Raw genomic sequence first — 22,718 nt, 5'->3', positions numbered from 1 at the left:
AAGGGGAGAACCTGCGACCTGTTCTCCCATCCCCGCCCAGTTCAGGAGAGTAATGAAGCCAACTATAGGTGTCAACACTTATTTATTTACACATTGTAATCGGTAGGCAAATTACCCAGCTCAGCCTATTCAAGGGTACAGATCTCAGACTATTAACACACAGAACCTACAAGACCTTTCCCTTCTCCAGAGTCCCCGGGACGGAGGCCTAGACTACCAGTAAGCTGCCGAAAACCGAAGAACTAAATTCAACGCCTTCATCTGCTTTCTTTCCAAAACGCCCCTTTTGTTAAGTACTGACTTCTCAGCTCTGCCCCATTCATACTTTTTTGCTCTCCTACTGCCCACCACCCAAGATTGTTAATAATAATAACAATAATAACAACAATAATAATACTGTAATAATATTAATAATACTTCACATTTGTACGAAGCTTACAGAGTGTTTTCACATACAGCATCTCCTCTGAGCCTCCCAACAGTTCTGTGAGGTAGGTATTTCTCACCTCCCTTTTACAGACGGGGTAACTGAAGCTCAGGGAGAGAACGGGATTTGCTCAAGGCCACACAACTAGTTAGTGGTTAAGCTAGGACTTGACCCCAGCACCCCATATTCAAGTCCAGTGTTCAAACACCACAGCCACCACTGTAAAGTGGAGTGACATTTCTTACCCCAGTCAGGCCTGAGGGGCGGCCTAAGGAGGGAGGGGTCTGAGACTTCTCAGACTAGGCGGGGGAAGGGCTCAGCAGTGACGCGGGGAGTCAGGGTACTTGGCCTTCAACTCCTGTTTGAACTGACGGTAAAGGATCTTATTGTGCTGATTTTCAGCCTCCTTTTGGGGATGGAATTTCAAAACTTCTTTGAAGCCTTTATGAACCAGGAAACCTTCATTCAGCACCTCGAAATCGAATCCTGCCACGTGCAGCTCACAGGCCTGTGGAGGGAGAGACAGATCAGCAAAGTTGTGATGACATTCCTAGAGCAGAGACTGACATCCCTGCTCGCTCCAGCATTCCTAGTCCTCTGGAGGCACCCTGGATCTTCCAACCATTCAACCACTTCCTGAACTATGATCCCCCCTGCCTCATTGCCTCTTTTCTATTCAGACCTCCCTGACTCCCCCATCCCTCCTGCCCCATTTCCCCTTCCCTCTCCCTTAAGAGCACCTGGCTGATACGATTGAAGCCATACTGCCGAAAGCGCTCGTCGAAGGTGGGCACCTTGCCTCCAGCCACGTAGAATGGCTCCCAGGGGTCTTGCCAGGGCACCACGTAGGCAGGCCTCAGCAAGGTCTCTTCTGGCAGGTTGACCCAGCGGGAGTAGTTGGTGGGCGCCTGGCAGGGGGTGCAGAGCCCATAATAGAAGGGCCGCACCTCGCCCACCTGGTAGAGCTGCAGCAGCTCGTTTTTGTTCATGGGCATGCGGCGAGCTCGACGGATCTCAAAGGCAGGCACCACCAGCGCTGTGCCCGCCCACTGCTTGCTCTGATCCAGCATTTCCCGCAGGCTTCTCCACAGCCCCTCGCTGGGCACCATGTCCACGTCGATTACCAGGGCATAGTTGGCCCCCTCACGAGCCAGATTCCTCAGCAGGTTATTGGGGTAGGAGACGTTGGTGCCCAGCGCGTAATTGACCCCGGGCTGGGCCACCCTAGCCAGCTTGTCAAAGACCTCCTGGCAGGAACGCAACAGGGCAAACTCCCCTGGCTCCCGGGGGTCGGGAACGGCGGCCTCGTAGCGTGAGGGGCACACAAGGTGCATGGCGACCCTGGCACGCATATCGGGGCAGTGGCTGCTCAGCGCGTAGGTCAGCACCGTGGCCAGCTGCGCCTCCTCCTTGGTGGCGGCGAACACCGACACCGACAGAGGGCCCTCCCAGCGCTCCAACAGGCCCGACAGGTGCAGCAGGTTGTCCACACTGGCGTGAGTGGCCAGGATCACATCGTTGGGGTCCATGGTGGTCTTCAGTAGGCCCCTGTAGACGCGGTAGTCGCCGCTGGCGTCCAGGACGCCTCCGGAGGCCAGCGCGGTGCGGAGCTGCGCCTTGACTTGGTCCACCGACCGCGGGGATGGGGGAAAGAACTCGAAATATTGGTCTTGCTCTTCTTGCCCATGCAGCCCGGACAGCAGCGACAGGTAGAGCAGCTGCAGCATAGCCACCAGCATGAGCGCGGCCAGCAGCAGCTGGTAGAAGGCACATCGGATGGCGTAGGACATCTGCATGGCTCTCGGGGTTCGGGGCGCGCAGCAGGGACCACCGGGCCGCAGCCTCCACTAGCCTCTGCAAACCCGGATTTACCGCAGCCTGCCGAGCGCGGCCGAAGCGAGCCGAGGCGAACCGAGCCCCTCGCGCAGCCCCGCCCACCCGGCCGCCCGCGCTGGCCTCCGGCGAGCCAGCTCGCCCCCTGCTCCCCGGGAGGAGTTACTGCAGCCTCGGTCCGCGCCGCGCGCTTTGCAAACGCTGGAAACGGCCCGCCACCGCGCCTGCTGTGTTCCGGGGGACCCGCACCCCGTCCTCTGGGTCAGTGCGCGACCTCCCGGACTAAGTGCGTCCTGAGACCTTGGTTCTCTCGCCCCAGAATCAGGGAGCGGAAACTGTGACCGAACTTGACTGCAGAATGGTGAAGGATGGCGCGGTTCCTGGCTGTGCCAGGCGGAAGGGAGCACAAAAGCCCTTTTCTGTCCGCCGCTTCTCCCTCTAAGTTTTATCAGGTCTGTATTGAGAAACGGCTGCAGGGGTCCCGGAAGACTCCTGGATGAGAGATAAGTGCATGTGGAAGACGGTGCCCTACGTGGGACGAGGTGGCCGAGTGGTTAAGGCGATGGACTGCTAATCCATTGTGCTTTGCACGCGTGGGTTCGAATCCCATCCTCGTCGTTCGTGTTTTACGCTGGAGGTGGTTCTTAATTTTCACACCCTGGTGTCTGGGGCAGTGGCTTGAAGAGAACTGAACTGGGGATGGGACACAATTCAGGTCTCCTTTCTGTGTTTGTTCAACGTGCCGCTCCGGCAGGTTCGTACCTAGAGTGTGCGGAGCTAGTGGGAGGAAGTCGGAGCTGTACTTTTCCTTCTCCATAGAAAGAGCGCCAAGGGCCAGCATTCTGATCAATGCAAATTGGGGTCCAAGAACTAGAGACGACCCCCCTGGAGGAGCTGCTCTGTCTAAAGAAGTAGAACTGGTGGCAGTGGAGGCGATGTTAGATTATTTAAATTATTAAATTATTCAGCGCACGGATTCCCCTTCCTCTAGCACTTCTCTCTGGGCAGAGACCTTGCATGTATCCACACACCTGCTGCCCTCCCTCACATACACAACCACGCACATTTAACACCAGTGTACACAGAAGCCGCTTAATAAGTGTTTCCGGAATGATTGACCCATGGACTCTATAAAGGGAGGAGAGGCCGTGCAGAAGGCAATTACTTCTATAGGTAACGTGTTCCAGCTCCGTGAATCTTCGGAAGGAGCTTTCGGTCCTCCCAGGGAGGGCCTGGAATGTCGGTTTAAGGTGTCTGCCTGCTGCTCCACAGGCAGTAGGGAACCAAGGTTGTTGAGTTAGGAAGTGATCAGGAGTAGGAGACCTTTATTTTGCGGCCCCAGCTTATGGAATCTGAAGCTGTCTCCTGGTAGGTAGTGTCAGAATTGAGTTGCGTTTGTAGGACACTTAGCTGGTGTCAGAGAATTGCTTGATGGGGGGTGGGGGTGGGGAGATAAAATAAACCAAACAAACCTAGGCATCAAATTTTATGTCCAAATTGTATGTATACCCTGGAGAATGAAATGGAAACCCACTCCAGTATTCTTGTCTGGAAAATCCCATGGCAGAGGAGCCTGATGGGCTACAGTCCAAAGGGTCGAAAGAGTCAGAGGTGAGCAACTGACCACAGAAACACACACAGTGAAGACCCAGACATAGAGAACAGACTTGATGCAGTGTGGGAAGGAAAGCGTGGGACACATTGAGAGAGCAGCATGGAAACGTATAAATTACCATATGTAAAGTGGATGGCTAGTGGAAATTTGCTGTATGATGCAGGGAGCTCAAATCAGGTACTCTGTGACAACCTAGAGGGATGGGGGTGGGGTGGGGTGGGAGGTGGAAGGGAAGCACAGAGGGAGGGAACATATGTATACCTGTGGCTGATTCATGTTGATGCATGGCAGAAACCAACATAATATTGTAAATGAATTGTCCGCCAATTACAAATTTTTTAAAGTAAGGAAAATAAAAAAATTGTATGTATAGAAGTAAACTGAATTTTGTGTATTGTCCTTGAGCCCTGCACCTTTGCTGCAGTTCTTTATTTAATAGTGTGTGTGTGTGTGTGTGTGTGTGTGTATTTAGGATTTTCTGTGTGTGTGTATATCATTTGTGATTGCGGATAGGTTTACTTCTTCCTTCTCAATTTGGATGCCTGTTATTTCTCTTTCTTGCCCAGTTGCTCTGGCTAGAACTTTTGTACAAAGTTGAATAGATGAAATAGTGAAAAGCAGGCATCCTTGTCTTTTTCCTTATCTCAGGGAGACTTCACTCTTTCACAGTTAAGCATGGCATTAGTTGTGGACTTTCCGTAAACGCTTTTTCAGATCGAGAACGTTCTTATTGATGCCTTGTTTGTTGAGTATTTCTATCTTTCATTAGCGCTTTTTAATATGCTGTCTAGGTTGGTCATAACTTTTCTTCCAAAGACGGCTGCAGTCATCATCTGTTGTGATTTTGGAGCCCAAGAAAATAAAGTCTGTCACTGTTTCCATTGTTTCCCCATCTATTTGCCATGAAGTGATGGGACCAGATGCCATGATCTTAGTTTTTTGAATGTTGAGCTTTAAGCGAGCTTTTTCACTCTCCTCTTTCACTTTCATCAATAGGCTCTTCAGTTCCTCCTCCCTTTCTGCCGTAAGTGTGGTGTCATCTGCGTATCTGAGGTTATTGATATTTCTTCCAGCAATCTTGATTCCAGCTCGTGCTTCATCCAGTTTAGCATTCCCCTTGATGTACTCTGCATATAAGTTAAATAAGCAGGGGGACAATATACAGCCTTAACGTAGTCCTTTCCTGATTTGGAACCAGTATGTTGTTCCATGTCCAGTTCTAACTGTGGCTTCTTGACCTCCATACAGATTTCTCTGGAGGCAGGTAAGGTGGTCTGGTATTGCCATCTCTTGAAGAATTTTCCACAGTTTGTTGTGATCCATACAGTCAAAGGCTTTGGCATAGTCAATAAAGCAGAAGTAGATGTTTTTCTGGAACTCTTGCTTTTTCGACGATCCAGTACATGTTGGCAATTTGATCTCTAGTTCCTCCGCCTTTTCTCAATCCAGGTGAACATCTGGAAGTTCTTGGTTCACGTACTGTGAAGCCTGGCTTGGAGAATTTTGAGCATCACTTTGCTAGTATGTGAGATGAGAGCAATTGTGTGGTAGTTTGAACATTCTTTGGTATTGCCTTTCTTTGGGATTGGAATGAAAACTGACCTTTTCCAGTCCTGTGGTCCCTGCTGAGTTTTCCAAATTTGCTGGCATATTGAGTATGCCAGCGCATTAATAGCATCATCTTTTAGGATGTGAAATAGCTCAGCTTGAATTCCATCACCTCTACTAGCTGTGTTCATAGTGATGCTTCCTGAGGCCCTCTTGACTTCGCATTCCAGGATGTCTGGCTGTAGGCCAGTGATCACACCATTGTGGTTATCTGGGTCATTAAGATCTTTTTATATAGTTCTGTGTATTCTTGCCACCTCTTCTTAATATCTTCTGTTTCTGTTAGATCATGTGGTTTCTGCCCTTTATTGTGCCCACCTTTGCATGAAAGGTTCCCTTGGTATCTCTAATTTTCTTGAAGAGATCTCTAGTCTTTCCCATTCTATTGTTTTCCTCTGTTTCTTTGCACTGATCACTGAGGGAAGGCGTTCTTTTTTCTTTTTTTTTTAATTAATTTATTTTAATTGGAGGCTAATTACTTTCCAATATGTGGTGGGTTTTGCCATGCATCAACATGAATAAAACTATGGAACATTTCACAAATTTGCGTGTCATCCTCGCTCAAGGGTCATGCTAATCTGCTCTGTATTGTTCCGATTTTAGTATATGTGTTGCCAAAGCAAGCACTGAGGAAGGCTTTCTTATCTCTCCTTGCTATTCCTTGGAACTCTGCATTTGGATGGGTATATCTTTTCTTTTCTTCTTTGCCTTTAGCTTCTTTTCTTTTCTCAGCTATTTGTAAGGCCTCCTTAGACAACCATTTTGCCTTTTTCCATTTCTTTTTCTTGGAGATCGTCTTGATCACTGCCTCCTGTACACTGTCATGAACCTCCGTCCATAGTTCTTCAGGCACTCTATCAGATCTAATCCCTTGAATCTATTTGTTACTTCAACTGTATAATCATAAGGGATTTGATTTAGGTCATGCCTGAATGGTCTAGTCGTTTTCTCTACTTTTTTCAATTTAAGTTTGAATTTTGCAATAAGGAGTTCATGATCTGAGCCACAGTCAGCTCCCGGTCTTGGTTTTTGTTGCCTGTATATAGAGCTTCTCCATCTTTGGCTGCAAAGAAGGCAATCAATCTGATTTTGGTATTAACCATCTGGTGATGTCCACGTGTAGAATCTTCTCCTGTGTTTTTGGAAGAGGGTGTTTGCTATGACCAGTGCGTTCTCTTGGCAGAACTCTATTAGCCTTTGCCCTGCTTCATTCTGTCCTCCAAGGCCAAATTTGCCTGTTACTCCAAGTATCTCTTGACTTCCTACTTTTGCATTCCAGTCCCCTAGAATGAAAAGGACATCTATTTTGGGTGTTAGTTCTAAAAGGTCTTGTAGGTCTTCATAGAGCCGTTCAAGTTCAGCTTCTTCAGCATTACTGGTCAGGACATAGACTTGGATTACTGTGATATTGAATAGTTTGCCTTGGAAACGAACAGAGATCATTCTGTCATTTTTGAGATTGCACCCAAGTACTGCGTTTTGGACTCTTGTTGACTATGAGTCACCTACTCCATTTCTTCTAAGGGATTCTTGCCCACAGTAGTAGATATAATGGTCATCTGAATTAAATTCGCCTGTTCCAGTCCATTTTAGCTCACTGATTCCTAAAATGTCGATGTTCACTCTTGCCATCGCCTGTTTGACTACTTCCAATTTACCTTGATTCATGGACCTAACATTCCAGGTCCAATGTTAGGTTGATTCCAGTGAACCACCATCATTCTAGAATAAGTCCCACTTGGTCATGGTGTATAATTCTTTTACTGTGTTGCTGGGTTCAGTCTACTAGTGTTTCGTGAGGAATTTTGCACCTATATTTATAAGGGATTTTGGTTTGTAGTTTTCTTTTCTTGTGATATCTTTATTTAGCTTTGGCATCAGGGGAATGCTGGTCACATACAAAGAGTTAAGAAGTATTCTCTTGTATTTTTTGGAAGATTTTGAGCTTTGGTATTAATTCTTTAAATGAGTGGTAGAATTTGCGTGTGAAGTCCACTCGTCCTGGAATTTCCTGAGAGGTTTTTGATTACTGATTCAGTCTCATCCCTTGATATAGATACATCCAGATTTTCTATTTCTTCCTGAGTTACTTTTGGTAGTTTGTATGTTTCTAGGAATTTGTCCATTTCATCTAGGTTTCTCATTTGTTGGCATACAAGTGTTCATAGTATTCTCCTATAATGCTTTTTATTTTTGTACAACCGATAGTAATGACCCCTTTCATTTCTGATTTTAGTAATTTAAAAATCTCTTTTTTTCTTAAACAACTCAAAAGTGTGTCAATTTTCTTGATTGTTTCAAAGAACCAACATTTGGTTTCATTGATTTTTCTCTGTTGTTTTTCTACCCTCCATTTTGTTCATCTCCTCTCTAATCTTTAGCATCTCCTTCCTTCTGTTCGCTCTGGGTTAAATTTGCCTGAGCTCCTTCCTCCTTTTAATGTCAAGCATTGACACCTATAAGTTTCCTCTCAGCATGGCTCTTGCTGCATCCCATAAAATTTAGTGTGTTGTTTCCATTTCCATTTGTCTCAAAGCATTTTCTAACTTATCTTTTGATTTCTTTTGTAACCGATTAGTTGTTTAGGGGAATGTTGTTTAATTTCCACATATTTGTGAAGTTTCCAGTTTTCCTATTGTTGGTTTCTATTTTCATTCCACTGTGAGTGGAAAAGATGCTTTGTGTGATTTTACTCTTTTGAAAGTTATTGCAGCTTTGTTTTGTAGCCTAATATATGATCTCTTCTGGGGAGCGTTCCATGTGCACTTGGAAAGAAGGTATATTCTGCTGTTTTCAGGTCGAGTGTTGTGTGTATAGGTCTCTTTGGCCTATTTGGTTCATATATGTTCAAATCCTCTGTTTCCTTGTTGATCTTCTCTCTAGTTGTTCTATCCTTTATTGAAAGCGGAATCTTGAAGGCTCTATTATTGTATACATGTTTATTTCTCCTTCAATTTTGTCAATTTTTGCTCCTTATTTTTTAGGACTTTGTTTTTAGGTAGTACTCACACGCTAGTAAAGTAATGCTCAAAATTCTGCAAGCCAGGCTTCAGCAGTACATGAACCATGAACTTCCAGATGTTTAAGCTGGTTTTAGAAAAGGCAGAGGAACGAGAGATCAAATTGCCAACATCTGCTGGATCATCAAAAAAGCAAGAGAGTTCCAGAAAAACATCTATTTCTGCTTTATTGACTATGCCAAAGCCTTTGACTGTGTGGACAACAATAAACTGTGGAAAATTCTAAAAGAGATGGGAATACCAGACCACCTGACCTGCCTCCTGAGAAACATATGCAGGTCAGGAAGCAACAGTTAGAACTGGACATGGAACAACAGACTGGTTCCAAATAGGAAAAGGAGTACGTCAAGGCTGTATATTGTCCCCCTGCTTATTTAACTTATATGCAGAGTACATCATGAGAAACGCTGGGCTGGAAGAAGCACAGGCTAGAATCAAGATTGCCGGGAGAAATATCAATAACCTCAGATATGCAGATGACACCACCCTTATGGCAGAAAGTGAAGAGGAACTCAAAAGCCTCTTGATGAAAGTGAAAGAGGAGAGTGAAAAAGTTGGCTTAAAGCTCAACATTCAGAAAACTAAGATCATGGCATCTGGTCCCATCACTTCATGGGAAATAGATGGGGAAACAGTGGAAACAGCGTCAGACTTTATTTCTCTGGGCTCCAAAATCACTGCAGATGGTGACTGCAGCCATGAAATTAAAAGACGCTTACTCCTTGGAAGGAAAGTTATGACCAACCTAGATAGCATATTCAAAAGCAGAGACATTACTTTGCCAACAGAGGTCCGTCTAGTCAAGGCTATGGCTTTTCCAGTGGTCATGTATGGATGTGAGAGTTGGACTGTGAAGAAAGCTGAGCGCCGAAGAATTGATGCTTTTGAACTGTGGTGTTGGAGAAGACTCTTGAGAGTCCCTTGGACTGCAAGGAGATCCAACCAGTCCATCCTAAAGGAGATCAGTCCTGGGTGTTCGTTGGAAGGACTGATGCTGAAGCTGAAACTCCAATACTTTGGCCACCTCATTCGAAGAGTTGACTCATTGGAAAAGACTCTGATGCTGGGAGGGATTGGAGGCAGGAGGAAAAGGGGACGACAGAGGATGAGATGGCTGGATGGCATCACCGACTCGATGGATGTTGAGTCTGAGTGAACTCCGGGAGTTGGTGATGGACAGGGAAGCCTGGCGTGCTGCAATTCATGGGGTCGCAAAGAGCTGGGGACGACTGAGTGACTGAACTGAACTGATAATTATTATATCTTCTTGATGGCTTACTCTTTTATAAATATATAACATCTTTCTTTGTCTCCTGAATGATTTTTGAATTAGTCTTTTTGTTTTTCTGATATTAGTATATCCACCTCAACTGTCGTTTGCTTACGTTTGCACAAAATACCTTTTGTCCATCCTTTCACTTTCAGTCTATTTGTGTTTTTGACTCCAAAGTGGCAGACAGCATGTAGCTGAATCATTAAAAAATCGGTTCTGACAATCTCTGACTCCTTTTTAATAAAACTGATTTATTTTTGGCTGTGCTGGGTCCTTGTTGCTGTGTGGGCTTTTCTCTAGTTTACTCAGGCTTCCCATTTTAGTGGCTTCTCTTGTTGCAGAGCACGGACTCTGGGTGCTCGGGCTTCAGTAGTTGTAGCCCACGGGCTTAGTTACCCCACGGCAAGTGGAATCTTCCTAGGCCAGGGATCTAACCTGTGTCCCCTTCAATGGCAGGCTGATTCTCAACCACCGGCCAATGCTTTTCTCAACCATTAAAAGTCCAATCTCTGACTTTTAACTGGAAAGCCAAATCCATTTACAAAACCAGGAAGTGTCCATCTCATGAAAAGGCAAGCAGCTTGAGGATAAAGACTGGCCTTCCAATGTTTGCATCCCTCCACGAGCCTGTCTCAGTGCCCGCCACTTAGAGCCCTCTCCAACTGTTTGTTCGCAGACGCTGGCTGCTTCTGAGGGAAACCGGGCCTGTTGGCAGAGCTGTGTCAGGCTGGGGAGGTGGCAGTGGCTGGGTAGGGGGGTAGTGCTGGGCATCGCAGAGGGACCAGCAAGTGTAGCCCCTCAGTCCAAGTTTTTGTTTCTTTTTTTAAAAGTAGGTTTTATTATTTATTTGACTACCCTGGGTCTTGGTTGTGGCACAGAGGCTCTTTAGTTGCAGTATGTGGGATCTAGTTCCCTGACCAGGGATCAAACCCAGGTTCCCTGCATTGGGGGCGCAGAGTCTTAGCCACTGGGCCACCAGAAAAGTCCCCTTTTATTTTATTTTTTAAAATTTTTCAAGTATTTGTCTCTAACATTAAACCCAGCTGCATCCTGATCTGATGAGAAAGTTGGGCTGAGCATACCCGGGAAGGAGGACCGGAAGAAGGAATTGCAGGTTGTGACATCGTAAGGGCATCTGACGGGTGGGTGTTCTCTTTCTGGGCCGATCCTCCACTGCTCAGCCCCACCTGGGCTTGCACCAGGTGGCCATGGCCCAGCACCATTGGGTTCCCTGGGATGGCTGGGGTTGGCAGGTCTAGGGAGCTTTTGAGTACAACAGACAATAGTCTCTGAAGGTGAAGAAGAGAAGGGGACCTAGGAAGTATTGGGGTCCTGCTCCCACCAGTCCCAGCCAAAGGGTACAGTTAGGCTTAGTGGTCTGTACAAAATATTCCCAGGACCACAGCTACCATTTAGTAAATGTCAACCTGTACTCCAGCGCTTTCTCCAGGACTCCAGTCTTCAGGAATCCCTGTTCCCACTGCCGGGAAAGAGCCTGACTTCGAACCCAGGACGCTGGGTCTGGGCACATGCACTGAAATCACCAGGTTGAATGGCTCTGTAAAGGGAGCCGCCTCTTCTCCTTTATGTCTCCTCCTCCCTCGAATTCCCTGGTTAGGCCTCACCCCTAAGGCCCTTCCGCATTTGCCTGCAGCCCACTGCCCCAGCCTTATCCTCTCCCCTCCCCCTCTCTCACACCCTAGGACTCCCCACACCCCCTGCCCTGCTGCCAGAAGGCCCACTGTTCCCTGAACATTCCATATCCATCCAAGCCTTGCATTTTCTGGTACGTCTGCCTGGGTTGCCCCTCCCCCACCTCAGCCCAGCAAACTCATATTCATCCCTCAATGCCCAGTTCAGAGGACACTTTCTCAGGGATGCCTGCCTAAACTTTCCAGTCAGATCAATGGCCCCCTCCTCTAGCATCTCATATTACACATTCTGTAGGGTCCTCACAAGCCCTATTACAAGTTATATTCTATTTCCCATGGCCTTGGGAGCAGGGTCATAGCTCCTTTGTTTCAGGGTTGTCAGACCACCCAGAACCTGGCACAGTGACTAATGGTGGAAGGAATGAATCCTCACTTGGAGTTGGCCTTGTGTCTTTATTTCAGTTCCCAAGATTGTATCTTTTGTGTGTGTGTGTGTGGCTGCTCTGGATCTTCATTGAGGCATGCCAGATCTTTCACTTCGACGCTCAGGCTCTCTAGTTGTAGCATGAGTTTAGTTGCCTCTGGGCGTGTGGGATCTTAGCTCCCCAACCAGGATTCAAACCAGCGTCCCCTGTATTCAAGGTGGACTCTTAACCACTGGACCACTGGGGAAGTCCCCAAGACCATATCTTGCTTCACTTTCCTCTTTGGTTGCAAAACAGCCCGTGGCTTCTGAGCAGGGCCTGGTGCTGACTTATCACCTGGTCTGTAATACCTGATCATTGAGTGGCCATGGGAGGCAGAAAGGCAAATGGGCAGAAAGGTCCGTGCTGGTAATCTCAAACACCCTGCTCTTCCCTGCCCTGGGCAGGGTAGCACAGATGTGTGGCAAAGCAGGCCTTTCCTCCATCCCTCTGCAGAACTGGCTGACTGTATCTCTGAGGCTCCATTTCTGAGAAGGGGAAGCCTGGGGAGGCAGAGGACGCTGGTGCGGGGAGAGAGTCATAGTTATCCATGCAACCAGGCAGTCTGTCTTGGAATACAGGGCTCCTTGCAAGCCGGTACCCCTTGGCAATCATGTGGCCAGGAAGGCCCAGCCCAGGGATGCCCACAAATCCCTTCCCTTCTCAGGGCCTCAGTCATTCCATCTGTCGAATGGGTACAATCATCCCCACTTCACCCAGCTCATCAAAGTCAACAGAACTGAAAGCGCTTTGGAAATAAAGATTCAGTGAGATCATTGTACAAATGAAGATGGTTGTTATTAGACCCAGGAACAGGGTCTGAGGGAAAAACAAGCAAAAAAAGGTGGAGTAAGTGTTCAGGATTCTCCCCTTGAACCCCTTGAGGAAAAGGGAAGCAGGCAGAGGGCAGGAAGAACAGCACCTACAGGGAGGTGGGGACTGGGTTCTGGCTCTGCCAAGAACTGGTCATTCCCCCAGGACTGGGTTTCCTCACCTGTACAGAGAGGAGCACAGTCCCTGCCAGCCTCCCTCCAAGGGCCTCAACGTGGCTTCAGCAAAAGGGCAAGGTCAGAAGAGTTTTGCAAACTGTAAAATGCAGCTCATGCCTGCAGGCTAACTGCAGTTCCAGGACCGGGCCCAGCTAGGCTCCGGGAGCGGACACAGTGTGCGCTGGCGACCTAGACACTGTTTGAGGCCCGGAGGGTCCTTTGAAATCCCTCAGATCCCTAACTCCTTCTCCCCCGTCCCCTCAAACTCCCTGGATTCCTCTGTTCTGAAGTCCGAGAGACCCGACCGAGGGGTTGCTGAGGCCTGGAGAGAAGAGGAGGTCCTGCCCTGGACTGACCCCCACCCCAACACGGCTCTGAGGCCGCGTCCACACCAGCTGCACGGTTGACAAGACTCCACCTGTGGCCTCTGAGTTCCGGCGACTCGCCAGTGGGTTTGTCGTGATTAACGAACGCAGTCCTGACGGTGAGGATGGGCCATGGTCCTCGGCCCTCTTTTCCCTGATGACCACCCTTTCAATGAGGTTTTATGTGCATCCAGATAGTGCGTCAGCTCCACTCCTGGGTAAGGGCTGGAATGGCAGGTGGTGAATTCTTCCTAGCAGCACTCCAGGTGGCCGCCAGCCCTGGAAGGAGAGCTGTGCCCACCTCTTGCTGGAACCCTCAGGCCACAGGGCCCCCACCCACCCGGCCCGGTGGAGGCTTGAGCCTGGCCCGTCATTCCCCCAGCGCTGGGCCTCAGCTCTGAAGAGAGACGCTGGGAGAGCCCTCGACAGAGTGCTTCAGAGCAGCGCCTTGAAGAGGAAGGAAAGGGAGGCGCCACAAGAGAGCCCCAGCGCCAGGAAGAAGGTCATGAGGGTGCCGGTCACCTCCCTCTCCTGTGGCAGCACCTGCCTGGAACAGACAGGAGAGGAGCTCTGAGAAAAATGTGGGGCCCACCCTGGACCCAGCCCCATGTCCTATGCCCCTCTAACAACGGGACGGATGATTTCTGGTCTGGGCTGGCCCAACTTCCGGGCCACTATAATGAGGCCCTTCCCTCTGGACTCCAGTTTCCTGATCTGTAAAATGGGGCCACTGGACACAGACGTCTCTCCCGCCCCTGGGATCCAGATGCCCCTGCCTTCCTTCTTGGCAAAATGTCCCCTACCTGGTCTTCCTGTCCCCTCTACGCTCCCTTGTCCCCAGGGTGAGCAGCCCAGGAACTCTGCTTGTGACCTCAACCTTGGGTCCCCTGCAACTGAGAATGTGGGAGAGTAGCTGGGCCCTAAGGAATGACAGTGCAACCTGCTTGCTCACAGAGGGGGAAACTGAGGCCCAGAGTGGAGGCCCCAGAATCGGCCTGGGCTGCCTTACTAGGTAGGAACCTCCCAGCCGAGTCCCCCGCTCCTCAGCTCCTGGCCTGACGGCGGGGCACCAGTGAGGCCTGGAGAAACAGCTCGGGCCGGGCTGGCCGGAAGCCAAACTCCTGGCAGCTAGCTGTCCCTCTCCAAGAGTGAGCCCACCTCCCCACTCCCAAGCCCTCCCCTCGCCTTCCCATCCCCCAGACCTGGGCGCCAGGCACATGGTGAGGGACACCAGGTAACCATTTGAGACAGCGAACAGCAGCATGAAAGTGATGAAGTAGGCATCCTGGGGGAAGAGAATGGGCAGTCGGGACCTCTCGGGCACGTGGCACAACATGAAGAGCGGCACGAACAGGACGCGCAGGCAGACCAGCAGGGGCAGCAGCCGGCTGTCTTCGTCGGGCTGCGGCGGAAGGCGGGGGTGAGGGCGTTCCCCAGGAGCAGCGCCTCTGCTCCGGGCCAGCCCCTCCACTCAGCTCAGAGAGTCAGCTATCACTTCCCCTGACCTACCCCGTGTGAGCCTGGGAGGACCCAGCACGGGCCCCTCTGGAGAGCGAGGGGCAGGGCCAAGGCCATCCCGCCCATAAGCGCCCAGCCTCTGCCTCTCTGAGCACCAGTCTGTGCAGAACTAGAAGAACGTCTCTGGTTTTCAAAGTTGGTTGCGCTGAGCACCCCTGGGGGTTCCAAAGAACCCTTTGGGGCAGATGGGATTGGAAACTGGGGATCCAGACCCGATCAGAGCACCTCCTCTTTGATTTACTATATCTGTTGTGTGTCCTTGGAAGGTTTCATTGAAAGAAGCAGCATCATGGTGAAAAACAATCCAAATACTAGGAATCCTGCCTGACCTCTCACATGGTGCGGGAACCTCTGTGTAAACACTCTCCACGCACCAGGGGCTGGGCCCTCAGCTGGATGCTGGAGACAGAGGTCAACTGGACATGGCTTCTGCTTTCAGAGAATTCAGTCCAAGCCCTGGCTTGCATGCCTCCAGGGGCTGGTGCTCTGTGCTAACTGGCTGTTCTGTTACCAAACCCAGACCAGGGCCAGTCAGTGTTGGGAAGTCACCCTTCCACGCCCTTTCACACTCTCTGATCCCTGACTGCTTCTCCAAACGGCTGATCACCCCAGTAGACGTGCTCACCCACAGGAAGTAAGAGGTTAGGCTCCGTCCCAGACAGTCCATGACGTTGAAGAGGAGGAAGCAGCAGATGGGGTTGAAGAACTGACCTGGTGGGGGACAGAGGGGGCTCATCCCGGTCCAGGCTGCTCACTCCCCTCTCTCCCCTCCTTTCACATTGCCCTGTCCTCTGCCGCTTCCCACTACTCACTCCACTTCCCAGGACCGGTGGAGCTGGTCACCATGGCTGTGATGGCCGGGAAGACGGACAGGGTGACTGTGAAGACCAACACCAGGCACAGCGCCGTCAGCCAGATCTGGAAGCCAGAGGAAGGGGTGTGAGGGGGTGGCCAGACTCGGAGCCCAACATGCGGCCCCAACTCCTCCACCCAAGCCTTGGCCCCGGGAGCGGGACACTGGGGCCTGGCCCAGTGTGTCCCTGACCCACCATGACCCTGTCACCTCGGGGTGGACAAGCTGAGTACTAAGGTCTTAGTCCATTCTAAGAGTCTCTGGGGTAGGCTGAGAGAGCAGCTCTCTCTTCCCCAGGGATGAGGGTTGGGGGTTGTATCCAAGCCAAACCTTCCGGAGGACAATGAAAACTGAAGGTTTTTCTGGCTTCTGGGGTTCCTCTGGTTCCACCTCTGTCTCCTTCTCAAGGTCAAGATCCAGAGTCAGGGCTGCCCTCTGCGGGCTGTTGGGAATCCCATTCTTCTCATCTGGGGCAAGAGGAGAGGGCAGGGTCATGCCTGTGACAACCAGGCCGGAGGAGGGGAGATTCCAAGCAGTTAAAATGAGTGACCCTCCACCAGTCCAGGTGCAGGCCAAGAGAATTAATGGAAATACGCCAACCTACTATTTATTGGGCTTCCCTGGTGGCTCAGTTGGTAAAGAACTGCCTACAATGCAGGAGACCCAGATTCAATCCCTGGGTCCGGAAGATCCCCTGGATCTTCCCTAATGGCCACTCATTCCAGTATTCTTGCCTGGAGAATCCATGGACAGAGGAGCCTGGTGGGCTACAGTCCACCAGGGGCTTGCAAAGAGTCAGACATGACTGAGCAACCAACACTTTCACTTTCACTGTTTATTAAGTACATACAGGCACAGTTAAGCACCTTAGATGGATTATTCCACTACCATTGCTTTATAAAAAACAAAAACAAAAAAATCCCCTGAGGCTCAGAGGGGTTATGTGACTTGACTGAGATCACACAGCTTGGATGTTATGAAGCTAGGATTTAAACTCAGACACACCTGGATCTAGGACCTGCAGGCCTGAAGCTCTGCTGCCTCCCCGTTTTATGGAGGAGGAAACTGAGGCCCAAAGGGCAACTGAAGGGATAACTTTAGTCCCACTGACTTCCCTTCAAGATCGTCTGCCTCTGCTCACTTGAGGCTCCTAGAGATGAGGGCTCTAGTTGGGGACAGAGGCAAAATGCTTCCCTGTGGAGAGGGCTCCAGCCTCCCCTGGCTCTTCCACCTCCCCGGCAGGGTCCCGGGCTCACCAGACTGGAGAAGCTCAGCTTTGGTCTCCAGCTCCTGACCATGCGCCTTCGATGGTTTCTTGGCCAGATAGTAGCGGGCAAACTTCTGCAGAAGGAAAGCGTTGTCCCTGCCTGGCTTGGGCTGAGGTGCCTGGATCCCTCCCCACCCTGCTGACTTAGAGGCTGGGGTCCCCCAGTGGCTGACTCCTTTGGGGATCAGGACTGGGCCCCTCTGCCTCCTTTGGCTTCTCTCAAGGCCTCAGACTCAGGGCGGTATCTGTGATGCTCCGAAGTGGGCCTCGAGCCCAATACCAGGCTCACCAGGTGGGGCAGGCTCAGGTAGCACACGATGGACATGACGGTGCCCACGCAGGGCGTGATGAAGTACCCCAGGGCAGACGTCTGGGCATCCACGCCACCTGTGCAGAGACTTCAGCTGCAGAAGGGAGGTCCACCAGCTCCCTCAGGGAGCTTGTCCTCCTTCGCACTACACACATCTCAGATTCACCTCCTGGCCTCTCCCATTCCTCCCACTGACACTGAGGACCCTTGTGCAGGGGCCCTGGCCCGGCCCTTCGCATCCCTCACTCGGTCATTTTTGTTGAGCGCTTACTATGTGCTCATTATAAATGCCTGCTTCTTACAATCTGAGTATGGAGCTGTAAGAATCATTCAGGTTGGGAAGCAAACACAGGTAAGTACCTTATCCAATGCCCCTGGCTAGAGAACAGTGCAACCGGAGTTCAGACCCAAGTCTATCTGAATCCCACACCTGTCTCCCCTTCCCTCAACCTACTGCCACAGGCCAGTGCTGGCCTCAGGAATCCTGCCCTGGGCCCCAAATTAACCCAGTCCTCACCCATCATTCTCTCATGGTAGGACTCAAGAGCCCCATACCCAATCCCCAGCTCCCCCATCACCTCATCACCTCTGTATCCACCACAGCCCAAAACATCTCACCCTTAGCATACACTCTGCTCCCCAGAATCCCAGACTGCCACCCAAATCTACTTACTGGCCATGGATATGAGCATGGCAAGGGCAGCGAAAATCCCAGCCAAGCCCTGGCCACTGAGGAAGATGGTGCTATACTTGGAAGGCATGGTGCCCAGTTGTCCGAAGAGGCTGCCTTGCAGAACTGCACCGAAAGCTGTGGAAGGACAGGATTGGGGGCCGCTGCTCAACTAGGCAGGCCCTGAGGGCCCCCTGGAGGGGGTGTGGCTGGGTGTACAGGGGACTCTGGACTAGGTTGGACACTCTGGTGTAACACCCCACATGCATTCCTCTTCCGTGGTACAGCCCTGGGTGTGAGGGGCTGGGGGCCAGAAGACCTGCTCTCAGGTCACTGCAGGGCCTGGGATGAGTGACTTTTCCTCTCCTCTGGGCCTTGGTTTCTCATCAGGGATATGGGTGATGTTTCTTCTGTCTTCCCTTCGATACCCTGGGCCCTTTCAGTTACAAGAGGCTCGGCTGAAGCCCTGGTCGGGCAGGGTAGGGAGGTGGGGAGGGGAGGTGCTCACAGTTGATGAACCAGACGGAGGCCATGGTGATGGAGAAGAAGAGCCCGGGGCTCATGTCCACCTTGACCAACACCGCCGTCAGGGTAAAGAGGAACAGGATGATCAGCAGGCTGCCCAGAATCCGCACCGTCTCAGGGATGCTGTTTGGAAGGGGGAGAGGGCAGAGTGGGCATTGCTGGACTCAGGCCAGGCGAGGGGAGGAGGGCGAAGAGTTTCATCCCAGCGCTGGACAGTGGGGACTGGTGAGAGACGCAGAGGGAGGGGAGGGAGGATGGGAGGGCTTCCCTCCGCCCACCGCCCGGGGCCCAGATGGAGCTGCCTCAGCAAAGGGGGCGGGACCCAGGGGGCGGGCCTGAGACTGAGCCCGGGGGGCGGGGCTCTCACCATTGGTACAGGAAGGAGTTGAGGAGTGTGAAGAGCAGCAGCGGCAGCTGCGACAGCAGCGTCACCCAGTTGTTGAAGTTGAAGGTATCTGCGGAGCTCGTGTGGTTGGTGCCCAGGGTCTCGGCGGTGCTGTTGGCCCCCGCCAGCCGCCCCTGGAAGTACTGCCAGGAGGCCAGGGGGTAGGGTGCAGGGTTACCCCACAACCTACCTAGCCTCGGGAACCCCCCAGCCTTCTTCCTCTGCCTCCTCCCACGCCCGGGATCGCTCCGTTAACTTCTGCGGGACTGTCTCTCTCTCCTTGCGCTGTCCCCAGTACCTGGCACGTAGTCGGAGCTCGATGAACGGGCACGGAATCGAACTGAAGTCTGGGACTGAGCCCAAGCCCTAAGAACCCCCAGCTTGGGCCGTGCTCCATCTCTGGATCACCCCTCCTCTCCGGTGCCTCGGTCGCGGCCCCCGCCCCCACTCCGGCAGCAGTTTCTAGATTCCTGGGTATTTATGGAGCTCTGACTGTAAGCCAGGCTCTGGATCAGATGCTGACCAACTGCTTTCTCTCTGGAACACACATCCTGCCACAGCTCTGCTCAACTGCCCCTCTCCCCACCCATGGCTCCTTGTGGCCTGCAGGGCAAAGCCCTAAGGTTATGGAACAGCATTTGGGGCCTTTCAGAACCAGTTTCCGTTTTGTGGCCCATTTCTTTTCCATCCTGCTAGAGCTCCATGCACCCCAAGCTCTGGCCCTTTGTACAGGTTGGCACCTCTGCCTCTCATTGCCTTCACCAGGCTGCTGGCTCTGTTTGAAATTCCCTCCCCTCTCTGACCACTCACCTTCCCAACACAAATACTTTACCTACCCTTCTCCCAAGTTACAGATCACCTGATTATTAATCAGAAGGAGTGGCTGTCTCCTCTGGGGACCCACTGGACTCTGCTCCAAGCCTGGGATGGCACACGCCATGTTACATCACCAACATTTCCTTGGCACCTATCTTGCTTTCAAGACCAGGGGCTGGTTCATCTTTGGGTCTCCAGGGCCCAGCACAGAGCTAGGCACTGAAGAGGCATCTGGAAAGTTGTTGCTTTTAATATACAAGAATAACTCCGTACCAAAGAGAACACAAGCCCCGGATTCCTGCCTTCCCTTGAAATAATGTAAGCTTGGTGAGGATGCAATCTTCCTCAGCTATGGTTCCTCCTGTAACCCCAATGCCAGGAACTCTAGGTGTGCATTGGATGAATGAATGTAATTCATGATATTTCAAAGAAAATCAAAGGCTTGGATAACCACTTTTGGAGTTACCAGCCCAGGAATAATGACAAAGGGGAGGTGGGTGGGTAGCTCCTTGCTGGCTCCACAGGATCTCCTGACCTGGTGGCCTTGGGCTAGGATCTGGGCATTCCTGAAAGCTTGTGGATCCTAGCCATGAGAGAGGGACCTCTCCTCTCTGCGGCCCTCTGTTTCAGCCGACAAAGGAGACACAGTGAGGATTCCCTAGGAAATCCCATGGACAGAGGAGCCCGGTGGGGCTCCAGTTCATTGCGGTCGCAAAGAGTCGGACCGACTGAGAGACTGACACTCCCACAGGCAGCGTGGCAGGGAAAGGCCGCTGGAGGGACGGCTGGCGGTTGTGGCCTTGGATCTATCGTTCCAGCCACGAGTCTCACCGGGATGGCTGTGATGAAGAAGTTCCAGGGGAGGAGGGTGCCCAGCCCGAGGATAAAGAAGCTGATCCCGACCAGGTGGTAGCTGTGAGGATCAGACAGAAGGTCACTCGGAGGACTTGCCGCTCCGGCGGCCCCTCCGCCTCCCAGACCAGCACCCTCCCCCACCCCGCTCGGAGAGCGGACTACAACCCCCATCACCCAGGCTCAGGCACCCGAGGCAGGGGGCTGACGGGAATTGTAGTTCCAACTGGTCTTTGCGCTTTAGAGAGCCCAAGGGGAGCGGCTCTGCGCTGCCCACGGCCGCAGGATCCCCATACGCCGCACCCTACATGGTTCCCAACTTGCCTGTCCCTCGGGGCGTCTCCTCGTGCCATGGCCGCCCGGCAGGATGAGCCAGGGTGGGAGAAAGAGGCGGGCGCCGCACCTGCACCTGCCCCGGGGCCCGTGGGCCACGCCGGGGACCCGGGAGGCTGGGTCTGGCCGGTGGTGGACACGGGAAGCGGGGTCGGGTCTTCCACGGTCCGAGACCGGGCAGTGGAAGGCGGAAGCCGGGCAGGGAGCCCCACGCCAGTTTCTCCCAGTCTCAAGTACCGCAGGCTCGGACCTCGGCTCCGCCCCCGGGGCGGAGACAGTGGGGAGCCCCACCCCTCCCGGCCCCGGAGGACCGGGGACTCCAGACTCCAGCCCACCCACGGCCTGACCTCCTGGTCCCCGGACTCCGCCGCTCCCCGTGCCACCCGAGAGGCTGTGATCCGGGAAGATTCCCCCGAATCTGCGGGCGCCGGGCCCCGACCCGTGCGGGCGGGTTGGGGGAGGTAGTAGGGGTGTCCGCCCCGCCCCGGCCCCCTGCCCAACGAAGTGCTGTGGAGCTGACCTGGCGCGAAGTTCTCCAGGTTCCGGCAAGACGGAGGTGGTGCCGTGGCGGCGCTAGCACTCGCTAACGTACAAGACCACTGGGTGGTGGTAACCCGAGAGCGGCCAGCCCGGGGGGAAGCCGGAGAGACCGTCTGTCGTCGGCGGTCCTGGGGGGCTGCACTGAGCTGGGTCCCCCCGGGAGGCAGAGAGGAGGGCCAGGTGTCGGAGCTGGCAGAGCCCGCTGGCAGATCTGGAAGACAGACAGATGAACTCTTCTTCTGCAGCGGGTGCCTGGGGAATCGCCGGGACTTTGGGGCGCACAGCGGAGGGTCGAGTCCCTCGGGGGCGTCCAGAGGGGCTTACTGGTGGCGGTGTGGCTAAGCTTCGGAGCAGTGGTTCCGGAGGAAAGGGAGACCCAGAGGAGCCTCCAGGCCTGCTCCCTAGTCTTACGTGGTGCTCTCCCATGGTGAGTGCCACTTAAAAAAAGAAAAATTACTTTTAGGGACTTTACTGGTGGTCCAGTGGTTAAGACTCCGCGGCCTCTGCAGGGGAAACGAGTTCGATCGCTGGTCGGGGAACTAAGATCCCGTGTGCCGGCTTCCCAGGTGGTGCTAATGGTAAAAGGTCTGCCAGTCAATGCAGGAGACATAAGCGAGACAGGTTCCATCCCTGGGTCAGGAAGATGCCTTGAAGAAGGAAATGCCAACCCACTGCAGTATTCTTTCCTGGAGAATCCCCATGGACAGAGCCTGGTGGGCTACAGTCCATGGGGTCTCAAAGAGTTGTACAGGACTGAGCGACTCACACACACACAGGCAGCTGGGTGCAGCTAATAAATAAATATGACTTTCAACGATCCCACGTCACATCGTAGCAAACACTGAGATGCATTCAGCTCCCAGTCTTTTTCCGTGAAAAACTTTGTAAAGATGATAAACCATTGCACTTTTGAAATTAATTTTCTCTAACTCATATAATTTACAAGAGGGTTTGTTTTCTCTGCAGTTGAGATGCTGGAGAAATTTTGTCACAAATTATTTTCATAAGTAATGACATTTTATGGCCCTTTCCTGGTTACGTGTGTGTGTTTTCTCCATTCTATGAGGCAAAGACTGTGTTTATTTAGTATGGCGTTTATTGCAAACATCTAGAGCAGCTGCCTGGTACATAGCACACGCTTGAAAAATGTTTGGTTAACAAATGGATTGCAGTGATATGCAAGTGATTTTCTAGAGAAGAGAGTCAGCTTTAAATTACAGTGATTGAGAAAGTATACTGTGTCTTCAGTTTGCTTTCAACCTTTTAGAATATGACAAAGAGGAAAGTCTCAATTGTGGTGCTAACGTTTTAACACTTGTTAATCTCTATTTAGGTAATCTCTCTCTCTCTCTCTCTCTCTCTCTCTCACACACACACACACACAGAACTGACCTCAGAGCTTT

The 22,718-nt window shown here is 51.9% G+C and overlaps 2 protein-coding genes and 2 non-coding genes across 7 annotated transcripts; 1 reads left to right on the top strand and 3 right to left on the bottom strand.

Annotated features, from left to right (window-relative positions):
* Nucleotides 1–63: 63 nt before the first annotated feature.
* Nucleotides 64–2,342, bottom strand: B4GAT1 (beta-1,4-glucuronyltransferase 1). Its single transcript, XM_027531475.1, has 2 exons — nucleotides 1,168–2,342; nucleotides 64–935 (listed from the first exon to the last, which is right to left on the bottom strand). The coding sequence occupies exons 1-2, from the start codon at nucleotides 2,221–2,223 to the stop codon at nucleotides 744–746; spliced, it is 1,248 nt and encodes a 415-aa protein (XP_027387276.1). The 5' UTR covers nucleotides 2,224–2,342; the 3' UTR covers nucleotides 64–743.
* A 454-nt stretch (nucleotides 2,343–2,796) lies between these two features.
* TRNAS-GCU lies at nucleotides 2,797–2,878 on the top strand. Its single transcript has one exon. It is a non-coding gene; the product is annotated as a tRNA-Ser (tRNA).
* Nucleotides 2,879–6,003: 3,125 nt separating this feature from the next.
* Nucleotides 6,004–6,110, bottom strand: LOC113886610. Its single transcript, XR_003509495.1, has one exon. It is a non-coding gene; the product is annotated as a U6 spliceosomal RNA (small nuclear RNA).
* A 6,558-nt stretch (nucleotides 6,111–12,668) lies between these two features.
* On the bottom strand, nucleotides 12,669–21,904 carry SLC29A2 (solute carrier family 29 member 2). Of its 4 annotated transcripts, XM_027532059.1 has the most exons (14): nucleotides 21,773–21,904; nucleotides 20,767–21,526; nucleotides 20,422–20,503; nucleotides 18,757–18,917; nucleotides 18,373–18,512; nucleotides 17,868–18,002; nucleotides 17,174–17,271; nucleotides 16,874–16,958; nucleotides 15,948–16,084; nucleotides 15,577–15,682; nucleotides 15,390–15,475; nucleotides 14,449–14,648; nucleotides 14,050–14,139; nucleotides 12,669–13,793 (listed from the first exon to the last, which is right to left on the bottom strand). In XM_027532059.1, the coding sequence occupies exons 2-14, from the start codon at nucleotides 20,793–20,795 to the stop codon at nucleotides 13,682–13,684; spliced, it is 1,461 nt and encodes a 486-aa protein (XP_027387860.1). In that variant the 5' UTR covers nucleotides 20,796–21,526; nucleotides 21,773–21,904; the 3' UTR covers nucleotides 12,669–13,681. The 4 variants fall into 4 exon arrangements, with proteins under 4 accessions (XP_027387860.1, XP_027387859.1, XP_027387856.1 ...); XM_027532058.1 differs by having other exon boundaries at nucleotides 20,767–21,904; XM_027532055.1 differs by lacking the exon at nucleotides 21,773–21,904 and having other exon boundaries at nucleotides 14,449–14,531; nucleotides 20,767–21,587.
* Between the last annotated feature and the right edge of the window lie 814 nt (nucleotides 21,905–22,718).

This window comes from Bos indicus x Bos taurus, chromosome 29, assembly GCF_003369695.1.
Source record: "Bos indicus x Bos taurus breed Angus x Brahman F1 hybrid chromosome 29, Bos_hybrid_MaternalHap_v2.0, whole genome shotgun sequence".
Lineage (NCBI taxonomy): Eukaryota > Metazoa > Chordata > Mammalia > Artiodactyla > Bovidae > Bos > Bos indicus x Bos taurus.
Note: the sequence above shows the minus strand (reverse complement) of the source record. Positions and strands in the feature narration are given on the sequence as shown.